This window comes from Grus americana, chromosome 9 (assembly GCF_028858705.1).
Source record: "Grus americana isolate bGruAme1 chromosome 9, bGruAme1.mat, whole genome shotgun sequence".
Lineage (NCBI taxonomy): Eukaryota > Metazoa > Chordata > Aves > Gruiformes > Gruidae > Grus > Grus americana.
The window spans coordinates 15,894,171-15,917,268 of NC_072860.1; the positions used below are offsets into that span (position 1 = coordinate 15,894,171).

Genomic DNA, 23,098 nt, shown 5'->3' on the forward strand with positions numbered 1-23,098 from the left:
TGGAGAGGAGATGTTTACATTTTACCAGAGTGAGAAATTCTTGTACTTTTAGAATTGGATGTCTATCTGATTATGCCCCATGCACTCATCAAGAGGCTAAAATAAGGCATATGATGCAGATGGCCTAGGAAGTAATGACTTCATCTTTGGATGCTTTCCTATGTTATGCATAGGGAGGAGTGAAATGTATTCATCAGCTTAAAGGAGGAAACTAGAAGTCTCACCACATTTCAGGATCTCCCATACAATGAAAACATGTCTAAATATGGTGCAGAGATAAGAGAAAGATTACTAAAAACATCAGGACAAATACTAAGGTATCATCATAGTTCTTATTCAGACTAACTCCTAGTGAAGTCAGTAGACATCTTCTCCCAGACAGCAGTTCAAATAAATTCTGGGCTTGTCCCATAACTGTTAAATCCTCCCTTCATCTACCAAACACACACCCTCTTGAAAGAAATGTGCAAAGCAAACTGTCTGCTTTTCATGGACTGCTGTTGGCATCTCTGGAAGTTTTATTTTCAATCCGAAAAATCTGACAGTCCTTGCTAGGATAATGAACTTCTGCGAGTCTAAGAAATAAATGCCATGCAATTAAACTATATACATATTTTCTGTTCCCTCCTATCAGTGGCACTGTGCACAACTGTGAGAGCGTTCTGACCCGATGAATTGAATTTGTTGTTATTTGTAAATGCAACATTTGTAAAATGCAACGTGAAACAGATTTTGCAGGAGATCAGTTCCTTGAGTGTTGAATCATTAGTCAATGACAGTCCTGTCATGCTGTGATGCATCTTCTGTATTTCTGTAATGTTTCCAATACAGCATCAGTCATTCAGAACAGAAGCACCTGTAGGCAGAAAAGCAGTACACATTACTTTCTCCCATGTCAGAAAGGCAAGGCTTGGATAGGCACACTGTAGGGTGATCTGCAGGAGATGGAAAACGTTAGAAATACTTGTTTTCTTGTAGGGGGGGTACTAAGTTCTAATTTAGGGCATTGAAGCTAAATTGACAGTCACAACCCACATTTTAAGAAGCCATTATTCCCCCAGCCACCCTTTCCAAGCCTGCTGGCATGACTTGAGTACCTCCATGTAACTGAGAACAGGGGGTGCAGGGTGGGGGGGTGTTCTCTGAGCCTGCCAACACCCAGAGTACTTCGGCTTACTTGCAGGAGCTGCTAACCCTTGGTGTTGCCGAGACGGCTCACTCCAATCCGGTCGAGAGGAACTCCAAACCGTCTCTTAGGCAGCTCAACCACTTTCCTGCATGGGGAAAAAAGCAAAGGAGGAAGGAAAGAATTGGGGAAAGACATCATAGGAATAATCAAAATGTTACTACATCTGTGATTCCTCCATTCATCCCACTAACAACTTTATTGTTGAGGCAGAACAACTGTGCAGGAGCAGCCAAAGATGTAAGCGTTTAAAAATAAGATGCTTTACTTGTCTTACAAAAGAATAGGCAGGAGTTGCACCTGTTTTACAGACTGGCTCACATTGATCCACTATCCCTGATTTTATTTTAGCAAACAAATAATTCTCAGGTTAACTGTTATTCATAAAAGAAAGGAGATACACTGCGTGTATAAAGAGGAATTGTTTCATGCATAGTAACATATACCTCAGATGATCCATTAGCCTGGATCTTTGAAATCTCCAGGGCCAAGTGGGGCTAAGGTAAGTAAGGAGGTAGAAAGTGTTGCACAGTAACAGGGGAGACAAGTCAGAGGAGCCCTAGAAGGATTTTCCTATGGGGTCTCCTGTAATTCATGGTTCTCAAAATTGTATAGTAGCAACCCTTTGATGAGGTTGAAAATGGGACTTTTTTGTTTTGGCCTTTTCCTCCATATGATACATTTCTTGATGACTTAATGAACGAGGGCATGAATAAAGTGTGAAAGAAGTTCTATGCGGGAATATTTTATTATGATATTTTTTAATATAAAAAAGTTTTCCCATCTTAATTCAGCATTTTTTGAGCATTTTTTCTATCAGCAGAAGTTTTATTTTAATTAATTGTGAAAATGGTGAGATTTTTTGCAGCTAAGAATCACCTCAACTTTTACCCTTGGAAATACTTGCCAGAAAAATGCAGGTCTAAAAGAAACCCTGGAAAATTAACTCTCTTCTTTACCAGTCCTTGTCAAGAAAAATAAATAAGAAATTTTGTTCTTTAAGTTTACAATTGCGAAGTAACTACCAGGAGAAAATGCTATGGTGCACTTGAGTCCAACTTTAATTGGTAGCACTCCCATGCTCCCTCAGCCTGTGGCTTTGGGGGGGTCTGCACACCCTCCCAGGACTATCTGTCTAGTCCATGGTCTCCTCTGAGCAGTCTCCTTTCCTCCACGTGCTCCTTTCCTCTGGGCTGAAGCCCTGACGCATCCTTCCAGCATCAGCAGCCCATTTCACGCTGCCTCTTTTCTAGCTACTTTTCAGATGAGGTCAAGAAACAGGAATTGACAGTGTACCACGTATGCAGGGAGCACCCCGTAGCTCACGCTGGAGCTGCTACAGAACACCGCAAATGAAGGGAAGCCGTTCGTGCAGCCCTCACTGTCCCTTCCTCAGACACCTGCGTATCCAGCACCGTTGCACTAAGCCACGGGGAAGGCAAAGGGAAAGCAAGCCAGGGGCTGATGCTCAGCCTGTCGCCTCAAGGGCAGCCCTCTTTTCCCCCAGGTGTAAGCCCAGGCTGGTGGGGGGCAGGTGGGAGACTTGGGCTGCTGGACTCATATTGAGTCTGACTTGATAAAAAGGGGAATTAATTTCCCAGATTGGATTATGGGGGCGTTTCTGCACCATCAGTTGTAACACCGTCATGCTCTGTAGTTAAACAGAGAAGGAAATCGTAACCTCATGCCAAGGGAAAGGCAGAGCAGGCAGCGCAGCTTCCCCTCTTGTGGCCATCCCCAGCCACGACAGGACAGTCACCGCTCCCCCCAGCATCCCGCGCCGTTTCCATCTTCCAAACCAGACTGTGCCTATTTCAGCACTTACTAGGGACAAAGTGATGTTTTCTATTTAAAGCAGCCTTTTCTAAGATTCCCGGAGTTTCTTTCTCTCCATCTGTCTATGGATCTTTCTACCTCTTCTAAAGCCTCATGTCTTCTTGCATGCTTTTCCCTTGCTTTCAAAGCTTTATAAATTGATGTTGATGAGTAAGATTAGGATCTGGGTCCTCCCGTACCTGGTGGGTGCCACAACAATGTGTTACATTGACTTAGATTTGAACTGCTCTTTCCCAAAAGTTTCTGTTGTGTTGCCAGGCGCTACACACACTATATTAATTCAGGGGGCTGAATCTATTTAACAGCTTTCACACTTCAAAAGTTATTATCTGGTCTCTAAAGGTAACCCTCTCAGCTGGTACAGGAATGGGCTGTTATTTACTGTGTGCACAGCAGCGACAGGGTGCTCAGTCCTTCACTTTACTCCTCTAAGCGCAGCAGCCTCTGCCCGTTTCCACCTTTCTGCTGTTTCGTAGCCCGCATCTGATCTGCGGTCCATGCTGACGGTAGCACCCGACTATCAATGCAGTGATCAAGGCAGCTCGGATGGTTCTAATAAATGAGTCAATCCCAAACTCAAAAGCTAATCAGCTCCCCCAGAGTGATAATCTCAACGCAAAACTGCAAACTGCGCTGATGATGCTGGGAAAGGAGGAATTTTGTACAATGTGTCACTCATTTGCATGAGCGCATTATTCAGAGACAAGCTGTTAGAAAACTTGGACAATTTTAACCACAATTTCTCTTTTTCATGTGTTTTTTCCCTTGTACTGCACATAGAATGAAACAACATTTCCACCCAAGAAGCATGAGACAAATTGGGAATACCGCGTATTTTTGCAAAAAAGGCACAGCAGCTTCAAAAATGATCTTGTATTTCTTCCCTTGAAAAGGGAAAACATGCTAAAGAGCAAATAAAGAATGAGTTGATTTTGATCTCTTGAAGAGATATACATAACAGTTCTACTCAAGATTTTAAGAATTTCATATTTTATCACTTTTGGCTGCAGTCAAAAAGTCCTAGTAGCAGACTGACTGGATAAATGGAAAAAGAAGAAAATATTGCAAAACTCTGAAAAAAAAATACTTGTAATGTTGACTGGCTCTTGTGAATACTTTCCATTTCCAGATTAAGCTTTAAGCATGTTACTAAATACTTTGTGGCACTGGGGAGCCCATCCAAAAGAAGACAGTTACCAGACGAAGGGAACAAGACAGTTAAGCTCTTTCAGATACAGCAAACAGCCCCTCGAGCTTTGCCCCAAACTCACTGGCTCTCCCGACTCATATCAAGCATCACTGCTTAGCCCCATTATAAACATGTTTATCTTCAAACGTGTACTGTGAAAGTATTGCTGTACTGCTGTATTGATTAAACCCTGGCTTATCATAAATTGATCAAGATCTTGAAGCCCATTCTATTAACTGTCTGCCCATTTTCACGATGTGTTCTTCATCTTGCTATTTAAGACACACACACCACCGTACCTTCTCTTCACTCCAGCCTCGGGAACACCTAGCCCTGCCCCTCTGCTTTTGAACCTCAGGCATATTTTTACTTGAAATAATCTCATGATCCAAAAGCCTGTTTTAAACCGAATGCTAGTTCACATCAGTGGGAAGACATGTACTAAAAAAAAGCATATGCTTGAATGGTGGGGATAAATGAACTAGTGCACCTATTATTCATCACAGCTGAAGGATTACACACCATGAAACCAGAATGGTTTCTGTAGAGATTCTGGTACCCTGACCAGAGGCACCTCACAGCAACAGTAAACCTGCTGGTGGCTAAAGCTAACCCATCTGTATCCAGGACACCTACCAACAGCCTTCTTCCAACTTTATCACTGGTAGGAACATCTAAGAATTTACCTCTGTTTGCCTTTAGCGTCCACAGAGGTCGAAGAAATCCTGTCAATCGGTGAGCCAAATCCTGGGAAACTTCTCTTCTTCTTGGTCTCGCTCACCTCATTCTCCAGAGACACCAGCTCATCAAGAAGGAGCAGTTTGGCTGCCAGGTCGGTGGCTGACTTCTCTTCACTGGCAATGGGATGTACTCCCATGCCCAGAGCAGGGGAAGGCTCCAAAGGCTGCAAAAGAAAGGGAGGATGTTTGCTTGCTGCTCAAGTTCCAGAAAAAACCATTTGAACCAGTGTCACAGCAGCAGTCCTGTAAATACATAATCACTCGGATACGAAACCTGGGCCAATGCTTTAAAACAAATTTCCTTTGACAAAATGTGGCCATTTTCCACGCAGATGAGTTTGCCATAAAAGGTTGGGATATTTTTTTGATAGAATTGAACTCGCCTTCATTATTATTGCAAGAATTATCAAAATTTATTACTTCGCAAAGCCTGTTTTTGTAGGCCAGCCCGCTATCCCTATCTCAGCAGCGTGATTAGTATCACTTATAGCATGAGCTGAGTAATTCTATCCTTTTTAAAAATGCAGTCACCTTTACCGGACTCCAATATCCATCCTCATATTTTTCAGAACACTGATTTTCATTTTTAAAATGAAAGTTAATAAACAGTAATGAAAACTTATACAGAACTTTCCATGCAAAGCTGACAAATTAATTAATTGTTATGCAAAAAATATCCCAAGATAGATTTGCTCAGCATTGACATTTAAAGAATTGATGCATTAACACTATGTGGGAAGGAGGAAGGGAAAGAACGGTATGTTGACTTGACACAGAATTTTGAACCTTATTTATGACGTTACGCTTAACACCTTTCCAAAACCAAACTCTACTTCGCTATCCCGAATAGCTGAGAATATTGGGGTCTCTCTAGAGAGAAATAAAACAAATCAAAGTGAAATATTTGCTTTGAAAATAATGGAAAAATATAGGGCAGCAGCTTGTCTACGAAAGCAGGTGTCAAGCTCAAATCATTCTCTCTTCAGATTAAATGTTTGCCTTCTTGCTCCACTTGATCTTCATGGAATTAGATAAAAATTTCTAACCAAAACTTTTATTATCTGCCTCGAAGCAGGTTTTCCTCTGTCTTTAGAAGCATACCACTGTCTTATTCATACACAGTGGGGTTAGTACAAATGTAAGGAAGGCATCCCACGGATGATGTAATATGCTTGTATCTACTGCGGTCCACTCCATAGTTGTGGTGATGACATTTCCCCATTACTGATGAGTGGCATAACCAGTGATGGAGTGTATAAAACTGTGACCTTTATATAAGGAGGAGCACATGACCACAATGAACACGCAAATGATGTAGCACTGTTAATACTTTTGTAAAGGATCTCATACTGTCCTCTGACTTTACTTTCTATGAGCCTCGAGTGCACTCAGCAATCCTTTCTGTTCTCTTTCAGGGTTATAAAACTTTCATAGAGGTTTGCAACAAATTTATGCCTTTAAAAAAGACTGAAGTCTCCCCCTGGTTAGTGAGGATAAATATCTACAATAACATTTGAAACTAGAAGGTAAAAAACAGCCTCTGCTCTTGAGTACTTTGTGCAGTTCTACTTATTTTATCTTAAAAAGGATATAATAGAATCATAAAAAGGAAAGAGACAGCTAAAATGATAACCAGAAGTAGACAACAGTTTTCCTATGGTGAACCACTGAACAAAGTACAACTTCACAAATAAATAGAGGTAAGTGTGGGGTACAGGGGGTACAGTGGAGGGTTTATAAACTTATGAACAGCAAAGAGGTGAATAAAGACTAGTAATTTTTTTTGTCAAGAAAAAGAGCTCCTCAGTCCACCCAGTGAAGTCACCAGATGGTAGATTTAAAATAAATATAAGGAGCTACTTTTTAAACACAGCACACAGATGAAGTAGAATGTATTGCCAAAGGATGTCATGGATACCAAGATTTTAAACTGTTGCAAAGACAAATTCAGGCCCATCAGCAGCTAAAACATGCCCTGGTCCAGTGCGAGTCTCTGGATCAGAAACTCTCTGAAGATGTTCTGTTCTTACATTCTTTTCACAAAAATCTGTCATTGATAGAGACAGAATACCAGGTCTCTGCGGCATCAGAACAGCAGCTGCTGCAGCGCTGATGTAGGGACTGGTTCCCTCAAGCCCTATTTTCTGTAACAAATATTATTTTGTATAATCAGGGCACGCTCATTTGAAGACAGAGAGCAAGGTAGAAGGATCCATCAATATTCTTCAGTATGCATCTAACTTCTAAGCTGATCTTAGAAACCTATGTAAAGATCCCACAGCCAAACAGTGCTACTTTGATTAAACTTTAAATCCTTGATTTTTTTATGCCATTAAACCATTACATAAATACCTTTCCTGCCAAATCTGTTTTATGTCAAGATGACATAAAAAAAAAAAAGAAAGAATGCAGTAGAATTATTTTCAGGTGCAAACCCTGCATATCGTACTAGATGAAATGCAAGATGGTTCTCCCATTTCGTCCACTGCTTTCCTTTGCAAGCTTCGGCAAGTTACTTTGCTCCTTCCCTCTCCTGGTCTCTCTGTCTCTAATTTGTAACTTTTGTGCAGGTGGTCTTCTCTCAGGGATCTCCTTATGGCTTCTCAAAGCTGCAGACTTCTCATGCTATTATTTGTCTTTAAGAAGAAGAAACAAACCTTCCCTTCAGTGTTAGAGGAGTTTGCTCCCCCATCACCTCCTTCCTCTCTTCAAGAAGTTCTCTCTCTGTCTAAAGTCACTGGACAGTGTTTTAACCCACAGAAATCCCACGGTGTTTCAGGAGAGGTTGTGTGAATCTGGGTGAGACCTCATTCTGTCTGTCCTTCCAGAGCCATGCCATTTGCATCACTCCTTTCACTGGGGAAGTTGTCCTGCTTTGCCCTCGCAGAGTCAATACCGACCGTTCACCTACCAACACAGTCTGGAGACCGTGGCATCTCCCACACCCTGTAGCCAAGAGCAACCCGAGGAAGATCAGGGTTATGTGACAACCACCAGAAACATTCACCTACCTCTGGAGCTGCCTCCACGAGGAGCACTGAGCTAGAGTGCCGCTGCAGCAGGGTAATCACAAGGGCCAAATGCACCACTACAAGCTGGAACTGCAGCATCTGCAAAGGAGAACAATCTGTTGATGACTTCACAGCTGCATTCCCAGGTGAACCTTGCTCCAAAGGTCTTAAAGAAGTGAAAGCAAAGGGAGATTCTGTTCCCATAGCTGTTAATAGGTTTTATCTTACAGAGTCACTGCATAAAACCCAGCGACCAAGTAGTGCCAGCTGAATGCTCTTCACCTTTGCATGCAGAATCAGCTCCCTCCTCTTTGCTCCTTTACAGGCCTGCAAATCTTTCAATTCCTTTCTGCACAACGGCCCGGTCCTTGCAGTGGCAGCAGTAATGAATGCAAACTTGTGCTAAAACCAGATGAACTAGACACTGACATGTAAGCAGGGAGACTTTGGCTCATAGCCACCCAGGTTGACCCAGACCCTCCCCACATGCTGGATAGGTGCTTAAAGCTGTTACAGAAATCACGTACCTCTCCAGCAGCGTTTTGAAAGCAAGGCTGCATTTCACCAGTTCTCAGCACGTGATAGTGGTAGCCACAACTCCCAGGATCTTCTTGGGATCCTGGAATAAAGTTATCCAACTCCCACACCTGGGAAAAGCTTACATTGGAACCCATCACTCAGACTGGTGCTGATCTGACCGTGTGCCACAGCTGCAGAACTGCAGAGCTGGCAGAACAAAGCCTTAAAGTAATGCAGGGAGGGTCAAGTTTTGGGAGGATCAGGAAGCTGCTTGCTGCAGGGGTTTCTTTGGCCATGGGTTTAGGTTACATTGTTGAAGCCCTTATTTGGATCTAGCTCTTAAAAGTTGATGCACCTCCAACTCACCCAGGTGGGAATATTTCAGCTGATGTTAATAAGAACTAGGCTGGGGTCTCTAGTGCCAAAGGTATCAACTAATTTGCTGATTACTCTGTCGGAGTAATTCAGAGTATAATTCAAGCCTGATTGTGCCATTCTTTGCTGACTCTGCTTGGCCAAAGCAGAAATAGAAGGGATGTATAAATACATTTCTATGATGTATGATAGCTGTTTTATCCTCTGCATAGAAAAATTCCCATTAGATCGGGCAGAAAACACATGGTAAAAAACCATTTGGCTTTGTACTTTTTCCTCCACGCTACAAAAGACAAAAAGCCACAAAAGTGTTTGGAGTCTAGTTTTAAGAAGTAGAGATGCATTTGTAGTGTTGTTTCTTGAAACTCTGTTTCTTGCTTGGCTTTTTCAATACATTTTACATGTGCTTCTGTTATTTTGTTACCCCATTATATATATATTATTTTATATTGTTCATGAGGGATCAGTTATGAGAAAGAAAGCTGCTGGCTGTTCTGTAGGGGTGAAGCAGACGTAGTTCACTGGAATCAAAGGACAAAGTCAAAGCAGTAAGCCAGGTGGTACCACTGTCCCTCAGTCTGATGGCAACAGCCATTAGAGTCAGACAAGGGTCTGTCTGGGTGTTTTTAAAGCTGTAACCCTCTACAATGTATATTTTTGTATGTGGGCGTGCATTGAAATTTGAAGTAGTAGTCTACTACCTTCACAGGTAACCACATCCTGATTATTTGGATACAGAGACATAAAAATAAATGGCAAGGTTAAAAACACATGTTTATTATGATTTAAGGTCTATGCTGGTATTCATTCAACCCAAAGACCAAAGAGCTAAAAATAGCAACTGGTACACTAATCAAAATAAACATTAAGGCACCTGCAACACAAAAGACATTTGATTAGCTGGTCAGAACTTGACGCCAGTGAAATTAGAAACGGAGGAAGTTGTAAGGACTTAAAACTTGGATCTAGTTCCCATGGAAATGAGTAGCTAAGAAGCCATCTCACTGGTTTAAAAGGGAGCAAAGGGTTATTCTGGTGGAGCGGTTTAGCTCTAGAAAAGCATTTGCAAAACTAAGGGTGCAATGAAGACGATGTAAACGTAAATCACACTGTCCTCTGTCCACCTTCAGCCACGTCATAGGATCTTAGGTGTTAAAAGCAGTTGTTGCTTTTTCTCCTTGAGCTCATCTGTTGCAATTGGGTAAGCAGAACCCTCCTGCCAAAAGGGGTTTTCCCAGCCATGTGCTGGTTATTGCTTCTCCCCTTGCACATTTTACCTTGACCCATTCCAAGAGAGACATAAACTGAGGCTTGACGGCATTTGTTACTGAAGGAGAATAAGCAAAGCTCTGACGACCACATGGACCTTTGCAAGACACACCCTTACCAATTGCATTGAATGTCCATCCTCCTCCTGGCAAACTCTTTACCACCAATTTCACCGAGATAGGTCAAGGGATTGGGGTATAATTCCCTGTCTTTAGTATCTCAGGGTCTGGTCTGGTGTTATCTGACATAAAATATAGTTTACCCTTCACTAAATGTAATTGCAAGTCTGAAATTCAAACATAGACATGTGTTTTAGTGATATTTTAGCCTGAAATGTGTCAAAACTAAAATTCCTCATATAATCAGGTATCTTTATTGCAGGTCCAATTAAAATAAAATCAAAGATAAAAGAGAGAACATTATTCTACCTTATCAAAGCAGGATAAACATTTAAAACTTTTTCTTAGGAATCTGTGTGGAGACATTTTCCAAGAAAAAGAGCACAAGAAAGCAAAATTCTTTACCAAACAGAAACTCTTAAGTCTCCAACATCAAACCAAAGGACTTAAAAGATGTTTTTCTTTTAAAGAAAAAAACAAAAAACAAAATGACATCCTGAAGATAAGTGGGCTGAACAAACCCCAGACAGCATGCAATTCATCACCAAGCTCCAAAACCATTGCCTGTCAAAAATAGTAACAGCTGTCATTGTTCTTACCCATTTGAACTATCATATTTCACATTACTGTAGAGATTACTCCACAAGTATAAATCACAAGAGCTTTATTTTTCTTGCTGGCCTGTTAGCAAGAGAACTGAGGCAAGACATCATGCCTTGCACTGCAATCTTTCACTTCAGCTGCCACTATACATTGATGACTGTGCTCTGCTTGTTGTTGTAACACCAACACGGGACATGCCCGAGCTCACCTGCAAACGAGGATCTTGCTCTCGCAATGAGAACGTTGTGGCTGAGCCCAGAAGCCTTGGGGTTTCGTGCTGTGTGCTCCCAAGCTGACCTGATGCAGAGCCAAGGCACGACTGCCCCATAGGCACTGGGAAGCTCTGAGCGGCGTCCATTAGGACTCCAGACCTTCTGCTATATGAGCACTGGGATGGTACTGGTGAGCCTCCGTCACCTGTTAGCCATGAGGAATTCTCATACCATGCAGATTCCAACCAGCTGGGGAAAATCACATCTGTGTCTGTGAGCCAGTTACCGATGTATTTTGTTGCTGGTCCAAAGCCAAAAAATAGAAAATTAACTGCTGCTACCTATCTTAATCAAATGTACCATTGAGTCTTAACATTGGCCTCACCAGCCTTGGATTGGACACCTGATGGGAATCTACCTTATGGCCAATAAAATTATGGTGGATGAGTGTCTTACCAAAAGAACAGCTTATAAATAGCTTGCGTGAAGCTCTAAGAATAAGTCTGCTCTTGCTGAAACAAATTTGCCCTACTTTCAAAAGTTGTAGGATGGAGCATACTCATTACCACAAAGCCAAAAATATGCCCGCAGCAGCAGTCCTAGTGATTTCAGAAACTCCTAAGAGACCGCGTATATCTCAAGTGTAATTTTCTAGTTATGTAAATATCAAAGGAAAGGGAGAAAAATCAAAACAAATCCCACCCTCAGAAAAAAAAGCAGAGTCCAAAAATAGGTTAGAGTGGTGGTTTTGCTCTCATCCCACAGATGAGATATGGAGCACTTCTTACGTACTGCTTTCTAAAAAGATACTGAAGCAAGACATTGAACCATGGGACTTTGTGGCAAAATGAAATGTAAACAGTGTCAGGCACTTTATGTTATTAATAATGTGTTTCCTGGAATAGGTGTAGATTTTTAAACAATGCCATATATTTTATTAGATATATGGTACAGACACTGTCAACTTTTGCAATGTAAATTTCCCTCTATTTTCAGTTTCCCAACTATGCAGATAAGTAGATGCAGGTTGGTTTCATGTGATGTAACCCAGAGAGAACGAGAACTTAACATTCATGAACTGATGCAATAAGCTTAAGACTAGTGGCTTTGAGAAAACACCTAGGTATTTCTGTGTCCCAAATGAAACATTTTATCTGACAGTATTTCAAGGTCAAGGTGGTTCCACTTTCTGAAAATGATGTTCCTTAAAGGTTTTTCAAGACGCCTCTTCAGATTAGTCATTGCTTTTTAAAGTCTTCATTTCAATAATTGCATTCATTGTAACAATAAAATTTCCAGTGTTTGGTCCTAACATGTTTCCCTATCATCATGACAGTCATCTCTGCCCAGATTTTACCGAGTATCTATTACAAATGCTGGCTCAGCTATTGATAGCTGCATTTTTGATAGACGCACATGTGGTCAGAGGATACTCGAGTATGCAACTGTTCCTACAATCTGTACTCAGATAAAACAGATTCAGTGATGGCTTAGTCTCTGCAGGGCTTGACTAGACTCTGCACTGACCCTGCCCATGGAAGGCGCAACGTTTGTGGGAGCAGCACAGGAATCGTACGGCTCGTGTGAAGAAAAGCTGAAAATGTCACGCTCTGGTTCCCACGAGGAGTATGGAAACTACGAATGAACGCAGCCCTGCTGGGGGACGTTCGCTTAACAGACAGAAGCATGAATCTGGAAAAAATTAACTGACACAGGTGGACAAACGCTTGTGGAAGAGTAGTCAGTCATGGTCCTCATCTCTTATTTGAATAAAGAACATGAAACCAAATGTCCACGCAGAACAAATAAGGACGCTTCCCTTTAGAATGGGCAGGAAGTAGACAAGTTGGACATCTTGCAAAACTGACTACACTGTGTAATAAAACCATTTTTATCAACAGATTTTCAGAAATTTAAAATGCCAAACTCACTTCAATACCATAAAAGTAGGAGACCATGAAGCAGGAGGCACAAACAGAAGTGAAAAAGCCCATCTAGAAGCCTATTAAATAGGCCCCTTAAATAAGGGACTATTAAATAAGAAGGATGATATGAAGTGTAAGAAAATATCTCTTAATGAGAAGAACCTATTTCTACCTTTCCTAAGTGAGATAATTGAGCAAGCTGCAGTGTTCTTGGTATGCACAATGGAAAACAAAACATTATTAGACTATTCTTCATTGCCAACAAACTCTCAACCCTATGCTATATATATATATATGTACTGACTGAACATGCCAACTTCTCTTAATGTCTCTAACAACTTTACATTTAGCTTTCTTCCTTCATCTTTAGCATAAGAACTACAAACTGTTTGTTGTTAGAGTGCCATCTTCAGCATTTGAAGTAAAAATAAGAAACCTTTCTATCAATAAAAATCAAGACATATACTGTGGTTTATTTACATTCAGAAAAATCATCTCCTTTCCTAACAGCACTGGAGTGATAAGCAGAAGTTCTACATATTTGGTATGAGGAGCAAGTTATCAGAATATGTTATCAATAAAAAGACATAGGCGATTTAAAGTCCAGTAAATACAGCCTTCAAGATAAGCTCTTAAGAAACAAGAATGGCATTGCTATTTATTAACAAGAGAATCAAACACAGATGCTGATTTACTGGATAAACACTTTTCAATGTTCTGATCAAGGATATTAACTGAAGAAGAAAAGTCAATCGCTTGGTGAAGATGCATTGCAAATGGAAATCAGAGAGTAATCTGTTTCTCTGGGTTGAATGGGAAAGCTGCAATCACTTGCAATCTTTTTCAGGGTCAATCAAGACAGTTCTTGCAACTGTTGTATGGTTCAAGTTTTTAATTTGCCAGGTAAGAAGCCCAGAGAGGTACACTTATCATTCATCCAAAGAGTGAAAATGAAGCCCTAATCTGCTGAAATAAGTGTGGCAGGTCTTTGTAAATACTGAAGAACACCTGGTCCAGCCAGATACATTTTGCAGTTTTCCCATCATTTACACCATAGATTCGCTTGGTTTGGTGTTGGGGTTTTTTGCCTCTTATTCCTCATGATATTCAAAGTGTTTTACAAGAAAAGTAGGTTGAGCTGCACTTTGAATACAGGTGAGCAGAGACAGATAAATATAATATTTTGCCCCAGGCTTCCCGAGTGAATCAGTGGGCAGGGGCACAAAATGTTCCCGCAGTTCCTCAGCTTTCAGCTCTGCACTCTCCATAAGAGGACAGTCGTTCCGAATTGGAAAGCCAAGTAAGGAAAGCTAAAGGCACTGTGTGCTTATGCTTCAAAAATTAGTGGATTCTGAACTTTACTGTAGCCTCTGGACATCTAAATCAAAGGTTATTCACATGTATTTACTTGTACCACTCCAGTCTGGGAGGCAAAAAGAAACAGTGAAATAGTTTTGAAGCCAGAATGGAGAAATTACAATGACTATCACTGAATCAGAGTCTGCCTTCATTTACAGTGGTACAAAGCTGAAGCAATCAGATCACTGGATAATGATAATTACCCTGGTACTGTAGGAATGTTTGTGTAGGGTTATTCTACTATTGCAGAAATGTGGCAGAATCTGGATCAACATTTATCTAATATAGGATATATAAAAAAAACCCCAACACTTTTGCAGATCCATAAATTAAAGAAAAGAATTTCCCCTAAATCATTTATCTTTGTATTACATGCAGCAAACTTATCTACCACATATGGTATTTAGAAATGCAAAGAAACTACTCTATCATAGCTCTTTGGCTTGTTTTAAGAAGTAATATGCATTTGACAATAACAGAGGAAAATCCATAACAACATAAACAGACAGCAGTTTACTGCAAAGTACTGCAAAAGCATGAAAGTAACGAGTCACTGTTGTAAAATGCAGACACATCTTGTTTAAATATTGGCTGATTAACTGAAAGAAATAAGTTTCCACTGAATATTACAAGTTCCATTTTGGTAGCAAAACTACTGAGTGATAAGGATCTTACTATCTTAATCTCAAACTAGAAAAAGAAGCTGTGCTTTTCCCATCAGACATGAGCATGTGTATACCTTCTGCATGCCTGTTAACACAAAAAAAGTTACCAAAAAAAAAAAAAAAAAAGGAAGAAAGCACAGAAGGGAAGAAAGCTTCTGTAAACAGAGCAGAAGACACAAAAAGTCCCCAACCCATCTCTGTCCTCGCTTATCTTACCTTGCCTTGGATACAAGCAATTCCAACCTTAATGGTCCTGCTATGTTCTTCACCCTAACTTATCCCTAATGTTCAGCTTGCTTTCAGAGTTTTTATAGTCTCTGCTGTAGGCTACAAACTCCAATCCCTGCCTCTGTTTTCTCTTACATCATTTCTAAAGATTTTCCACTGATCCTTGCCCTAAACCTTTCTCTGTCCTGCACTCTCACACACATACTTGCCTCACATTTGTTGCATTTATTGCTCTGATCAAGATGATTAGGTTATAATTAAAGGTCTAGGGTTTTGTTGTTTTTTTTCTCTTCTTCTGTCAAGATTCAGACAATCATGGGAGTGGAAAGATTTTCAGCAGCATCACTATTTCTCTAACCTCTCACTTTTGCAAACTGCAGTACAGAAACCTGAAGTCCTGAATTTTTATTTATTATTTTTACTGTATTTCTCAGGGACAACAGGAATAACTTTAGAAGGACTGCATTAACTTCAGGAAGAAATTAATTAGTGCATTTTTAGTAGACAAACACTATTGTAAGATAAGCATTAGGAAAGGGGTGTGTTTTGTAAAGCAAATTACAAGAACTGAAGTCTTTCAGACACTTCATTTGTTATTGAAATGATTGTAAAGTGTGAGATATGAAGCTGCCTATCTGCCCTAGGCAGTACCAGAGGACCTATTTCTCTCCCTGTTTGCCTCACTAGAATAAGTCTATCTTCTCTTTTGCCCCCCCTTTTTTTAAATCTCAGTTTTTAATTGATTCACAGCAATTGTAGACCTCTTTTTGGGTCTAAAATTCCAACCTGTGCAGACTCCCTAACAATTCATAGTGACTTTATTCTCTAAACAGATAGGCATAGTGTTTTCAAAATTGTTTTTACTCTGACTTGCCAAAAGCTCTTCCTACGAGCAACAGACAATAAAAGGAAATTTCAAATGCAGCTTTAAAATAGGTAGGAAAAATTTGCCAGCCAGGGAGCAAAACCTTTGATTTCATCATCTGTCTTGATCAGAATGATTAGAGAAAGACAAGAGTTTAATCATACTGCAACACAGCTCATTTCCCAGACGAAGATGGCAGCAGAATTCTGCAGAGCTGACGTAAAGTGCCAAACCAGGATAGTTCATTGCAAGGCATGTCTTTGCCACACTCCCTGGCTGAGGAATAAGGGGAAAAACAAGTAAATCGAGAACAAGAGGCTGGTTTTGGTCCCGAGCACAACGGAAATGTACAGTCCCAGAAATTAAGGAGAGGCAAAGCCAAGTATTACTATAGCATCTCTCAGTACAGGCAGATATGGGAATACGGCCCAGCACAGTGCTGCAAGAATATGCATCGGCCGCACGAGCACCCACGCCGACGTCAGGCTGGAGCAGGCAGGTTGGACTGTTTTCCGTCACAGAGCAGTGATGGCAGCTGCAGAGGTCCAGACGGGCTCTGTGGACACTAGAGCTGCAGCAGAACCAAAAGGGCAGAGCCAAACAACGCCAGACTGCTGAAACACAGCTGGAAACGCTGCCACTGGAGGAGAACTGGAACTGTGCTCCGTTTTAAAGTACTACCTGCATTTAGATGGAGGCTTCTTGCTAGAAGTGCAAGGACACAGCAGTACTTTACTGATGTGTATAAAACATGTGAGCAGGATCTCAGGAAAAAGATAACCAGGATCTAACCACAAGATATTATTATATTTAATGTTACCGTTGCTACATATGACCATGAGGTGTTGCTGACCAGCTACTGCAGTCCTAGGCACTCAGTTCCCGTCTCTTTTTTTCTGTTGGAAAGACACAAGGCGGCACCCACAGGCATTTACTCTTGCTGGGAGTTTTTACAGGTCCTATCTCAAGCTCTTTAAAGCAGGACCTCCGTAGGGCTCCATTCTGCCACCACAGTTGGTGCGGATGAGGCTGGTAGGAGGCATGGGCTGTGCCGCTGGAAGCTGACGACAGACAACTCGATGCCTGTAACGTAGGCACTGCAGTATTTCACGGCGCGGGGTGAAGCCTGGAGGATGGCCGAGACTCAGCCAGCTGAGGCTTGGCACCTCACAAGAGAGAGTGGGATGGCGGGCTGCCGAAAAAGCAGGAGCAGAAACACAGCCATACTGTCATCTCCTTTGACTCTAAAAGGATGTCTAAGACTTGGTACTAAAATTTGCTTTTAGGCCCATCACTGATTGGTGATCCCGTAACAAAGGTCCAGCCACTTTTGTACCACCTGGACCTACTGTGAGGATGTAGGTCTTCCTTCTAGATAAGTAATACGCACTTCTTTCTGTTTCAAAATAAATTTATCACTGTGCTTTTCCTACAAAAGCATACAATCTAAAAGATTTCAGAAATGGATACTGATAGACACAACTAACACAATCTCTGAATAGGTGTGAAAGACTCAAGTCTGAGTATTTAGCATCTTCATGGGCTGCTACTGACCTTAGGATAGGACATATGTTACCAGCACATAGTGGTTTTTTTCTGAGAAAAAATGATTTTAAAAAATAAAAGATAAAGTGTTAGAATATTAACATTTAATTTCCTGCTCTGAATTGACTTAGACCTAGCAACAACTTACAGGTACTTTTTTGACACCTTCTGGAGAAGGCTGATAAGGAAGCTTCCCAGACAATGAAAAAGGTATATGGTGGTTATTTAGCTGGCAGAGTGCCCAAGGAACAGACATCCCCAACACTACTGTGGTTTAATTATACTTACAATATAATTAAGTTAGGGCAACCAACAGTTTGGAAGGAATCTTTATTGTCTTAACCGTAAATGAATAAACCAACATAATGTGATTTTCTCAACTATGAAGACAAAAACAAAGAAATTGGAGGAGGTAAGGATACAAGCCATGAAGCTCTTTTTTTACCATTCAAGAGAAAGACAAGCTTGCTTCCCTGCTGTCCTCATGCTCTTACAAATATTTTCTGTAATTCTTTCAACACTAGTTTGCAAATCAATTGAGCTGGCTCAGTGTTTTCCTTAATTCCTTTAGGAGACAAGTTCTTATTCAGAGAGCAGGAGTTAGCAAGGGTTCACTTCTCTAGGTGTTGAGCAATCTTGCTCTTCATCAGCCTTGCCTGTGGAAACTGTATTGGGGTTTGTCTGACCTCGTCTTTAAAATCTTAGGAACGACACGTGAAAATGGTGACACATGCTTGCTAGTTTTACTGTATCATACTCTTAATCTTTTTCTTCTCCCACTAAAACCATGTACCAGTACTGTTAGATCGCTGTGGTCTAAGTCACAGAAGTCTCCCCCCTTCTGTCATTAGGTTGTCCCACGGGAACTCTACCTTCCAGCCTCTTCAAGTTATGTCACCCTTTCCACTGATCACCGATTGCTCACACGAGGTTGCACATTCGTCATTTGTAAATCAACACAAACAGCGCGTGGTCCCGAAGGCGTGATGGCCAAAGCAGTAGGCCTGTCCTCACAAATTTTTGCTTGAGCTGGCGTGGAGTAAAGGCATGTGACTGGATACATTCTGCCTGCTAGGATTACTCACATTTTCACTAAACAGTGTGTCATTAGAAATAGTCTAGTTCAGGGCTTAGCACGGGATATAAGGACAACATTGAAGTTAGAAAAAGTGGAAATTTTCTTTTGAGTTTTAAAGGTTTGCCCCAAAATTCTAAGAAATAATTTTCTAAGAAAATTCTAAGAAAGAACTTTTTTCGTTTCAAATAACTACTTTTTTTTTCCTAATAAAGAGCTGATCTCCACAAATCAGGTGCTCAGCTGATACTGATTCATATGGCTCTGAGATAAACAACTGAGATATTCCAAATTATGGTGCTTTCAATGTATTGTTATTTCTTGAGGCAATAAACTCTTCTGATAAAATTGGCCCAATTCTGACCATCCTGAAAGTGAATTAGATTAACCAAACATCCAGCATTTTATGGCTACATCACTGGTTTGGGACGAACATCCGAGGTTACTTTTATTGCACTTATGTTCGTATCTTGTCTAGAGAAGGGGAAACATTTTCAAAAAGCCACCACAGCTTTTTCAGTCAATACATGCGGGAATTTCAGAAACGAAGCTGATTCCCACCTATTTTCCTGTAGGTATACAGAGCCAGAGAGCAGATGACTCACTGTAAGACAAAAATATGGAAAAGAGACCTTGCATTAACAATGTGCACATATGTTTTCCAATTAAAGGTACATTCTACCTTGGAAGGAAAAACTATGTTAAGACAGCTATTTTTAAATCTGTAAGCTATCAAAGTAGCTTTTGCTGTGTCACTGCCATTTAAGATGACTCCTTGCAGCTAGTTAGATGTTGAGAAGCAAAAACCCACAACGTGAAAGTAGGGTATAAAACTGAAGACAGTAACATTCTTCAGGAATGTTAAACTTCCTCCTAGCAGTTTCTATATACGTACTTTTAAAAAGTCCTTTGTGCTAGAATTAAGTGCTTGTGATATGAGCTGGGCCATGACATCTAAGAATCCATAAAAAGCACTCTCAAAACAAAGCCAAAAGCCCAAACAAGGACAGTTTGTTGAAATGCAAACTTTTTCTGTAACAGTCATGCTACGATGCAGCAGGATGTCTTTGGAAATGAAAAAGACACTTTATCTTTTGTGCCCATGCCACTGGCTCCCAGCCCAAGATGGCCAGGAGGAGTGAGGATGGCCAGGAAGACTGACAGGCTCTTTTGTGCTATGGCCACAGTGGTCCACAGGCAGGTGGACGAGAGGCAACAAAACCCTACAAAGAGGTCTCAAAGTACTAAGAAAATCGTAATAATTCTGGGCCAATATCAGCCTGGTCCTAACTCAAAGTGGCAACGCAGAAATGAAAATGAGTAGATTGTGTTTCCATCCCCTCTAGCTACGCTACTTGGAGTCAACGCTAAATATAAAGATGGCAAACTGAGAACCAGCCCCATCTTTCTGTGCTAAGAAAGAGGGAAAGAGAGGGAGCAGTGCTGATGTTTTTACACTGCCTCCCTTGTCAAAGACACGTGTGCTGATGTCACCTGTCACTGAAATAAGCTTTTTTTGACCCATGAACCCTTGTGGCATGGTACACAAAGTACAGAGCAGCAAAGTGTGTATCTTAGCTGCAGAGCACATACTTTAGCTCCAGAGCTAATTACAAACGTGGCAACGTAGCACAGTACTGAACGCACAGCAGTAGCTTAAATTCAAAGACATGCTCACGATAAGAAAAAATATGTCTGCTCTGAAACCCTGTCCTGATCTCACACTTTTTTTTTTTTTCACGCAACTGATCACCATTTTCTGTGCAGAGCTGAGAAGTAAAGAGGAGTTTTGTTCATTGGCAGCAGGAGAAAGGGTACAGAAGAATTAAAGAAAGCAGCTAAGCAGCAAAATGATGACAATGGTCTGGGGGAAAAGGGAAAGGTGAGAAACATTCTTCAGACAGAAAACAGTGGTGTGGGAGCTGGGCAGGGCCACATGTGGACCACTCACATCACCACAGGATGCTGCAGGAGATGTTGTCACTAGTTTCTTACCTGACATGCAGGTAGAGGAAGACGAAGCCGTGCGAAACGTGGGGCTGGGCAGCTGTTTCTCCCTGGAAGCAACTCCTGCACCAAGTGACATTTATAAGGCAGGTACTGTCCCCCTGTTCCTGGGTAAGCCCATCCTGGGACGGTGGCTTGCACAGCAGGACCATTCTGTTCTGGAAGCCAACTGGAGCAAGCTGTTAGTGTAAACCGGGGAGTTTAGAGCAATGGATGCTGACTGATTGATTTCCTTCCTTGTTTTGCTCTGGTTCCAATGCACTGACAGTTAGCTCCTGCAAGGAACCTCACAAACACTGTTCTAGAAATGTAGGTCTCTGGTATTTCTAAGAATTAAAGATCTCACAACAGTTTGTAAACTCATCCTAACCTTCGGGCCAAATTCTGCTACGTTACTTGGCCGTTTCCTCTATCACTTCAACTGGACCAGAGACCTTTCCTTGTCAGACTCGCTGCATCTTTCTGCAGTGAAGCTGTAATTTGCTAAACAGCTGCAGCATCGCAACTGGATTAATCCAGGATAAGCCGGTAATCATCTTCAATTACAGCACAAACATTAATCAGTCAATCACCGCCCTCTAGAGGTGGCCACATTGCGGGGAGAGCTGATTGGGGTTTGCTGCAAGAGAGTTATCTGACAGACAGAGTACTTCTGTATGCAGCAGGAGGAAGGTATTTGCTGATTAAAGTAGATCCATGTACCGTTACAGGAACAAATAACTGAGCACTGATTGTCAGCTCCTCGATTATTCCTTCCCTATCCTGCCTGGGAGGTCACCCAACTTGCAATATTTTGCATTCATGTATTTTGCAGTCATGGCACTGTGGCGATGAGTGAAACAGATAGATAGATAGATGACATAGCTATAACAAAAAGCAGTGAAAATAACACCCAGACTAAACTCTCTTTTGTTACAGCTTATTTTTCACAAGCAATGTGCATAAACTAAACCAGTGGCACGCTGTACAAATTAATTGTGTTCACACAAGCTGGATGTGTTGGTGTAACAAAAGCAGCAAGCCTTTATGTATAAACACAACTACATATTCTCATTTCTTTCCCTTAACTGGGATAGCCAAGAAGTTTTAAAGGGAAGAATACAAAGTAACCCACCAGATAATCAGATGATGAATATACTGTTTCTGGTGTGCAAGGGCTTTTCTTGAATAGGTGAGTATTTATTTAAGGAGAAACTGTTCTGTGCAGAGACTTAGCACAAGCTCCTGGAGGCAGGAATAGCTCATGGCCAGGTTTCCCCAGACACGTCTTCTTTTTTCCAGCTGGAAATTCTGTCTAGGTGGAATTCAGCAATTTTTCACATTTTCTTCTGGCAGGCTGGCCGGATGCGCTGGCTTGCCTGCGTATGGAGGGAATCTCCAGGTATCCACACATATGTACAGACCATCTGCACATATGCAGCCCCGTACCTGAACATATATTTCTGTTGGCAACGTTTAATCAAAAAACAGCAGATGTCCAGGATCCCAGTAACCATTTCATTGCGAACACTGCCCTGGGATTCAGAACCGTGTTCTGTTATGGAACTGCAGCACAGTGGAGGTTGGAAGGGAACTCTGCAGATTGCCTAGTCCAACACCCTTGCTCAAAGCAGGGTCAACTAAAGCAGCTTGGTCAGGGCTGTGCCCAGTCAAGCTTTGAATACCTCTAAGGATGGAGACTCCACAACCTCTCTAGGCAGCCTGTTCATTGTTCAGCCACTGCCATGGTTTTAAAAAAAAAATAAAAATAAATAAATTCTGATGTTTAACTGGAATTCCCTGCATTCAGTTTGTGCCCATTGCCTCTTGTACTTTTATTGGGCACCACTGAAAAAAATCTGGTTCTGTCTTCTTTACTCCCTCACAGGTATTTATATGCATTGATAAGGTCAGCCCTGCTATACAACCCCAGTGCTCTCACCCTCTGCATTCTTCATAGGTAACTATCTTGTCATCCTCTGTCAACGTGTAGCCGCTCATGCCGACAACATTCACTTCCACGTGGGCTTTTATAGCAGTCACTGTCCTGCTGCCCAGGAGGCTCAGATTTTATTTTATTTACCTTCTCTGCTGCAGTGTCCTTTCTTTAGGAGCTTACACACACATACATACACGCACGCTATTCTGCTACACTACAGGTCTAGAAACTGAGACAGAATCCTGAGCACTGAACAGTATCCTGTAGCCAGCGGCTATAAAGTCCTCTTCAGAGCATAATGACATAGAAAATACCCTTTGATCTCACCAGCTTCTTTTCCCTCTGTGGCGGCTGTATCCTAGCCTCAGCCAAGAAGCCAGGAGGAACCCCCGATTTTGTTCCCATAGGGAGTGCAGGGCAGTGAACGTTATCCTGTCCCTTCCGCATGGAAC

The 23,098-nt window shown here is 41.5% G+C and overlaps 1 protein-coding gene across 6 annotated transcripts in view; it reads right to left on the minus strand.

Annotated features, from left to right (window-relative positions):
* The window catches only part of OSTN (osteocrin), a 52,002-nt gene continuing 28,904 nt past the window's right edge, over positions 1–23,098 (minus strand). For 3 of the 6 annotated variants that reach the window (XM_054835468.1, XM_054835470.1, XM_054835471.1), the window contains 4 exons: positions 7,963–8,061; positions 4,898–5,115; positions 1,178–1,274; positions 1–856 (listed from right to left, as the gene is read on the minus strand). In XM_054835468.1, coding sequence (XP_054691443.1) covers positions 1,190–1,274; positions 4,898–5,115; positions 7,963–8,061 — 402 coding nt within the window. In that variant the 3' untranslated portion in view covers positions 1–856; positions 1,178–1,189. Of the gene's footprint in view, positions 857–1,177; positions 1,275–4,897; positions 5,116–7,962; positions 8,062–10,243; positions 10,367–15,224; positions 15,292–20,716; positions 20,740–23,098 lie in introns of those variants that run through there. The other 3 variants (XM_054835472.1, XM_054835469.1, XM_054835467.1) reach the window with 3 other exon arrangements.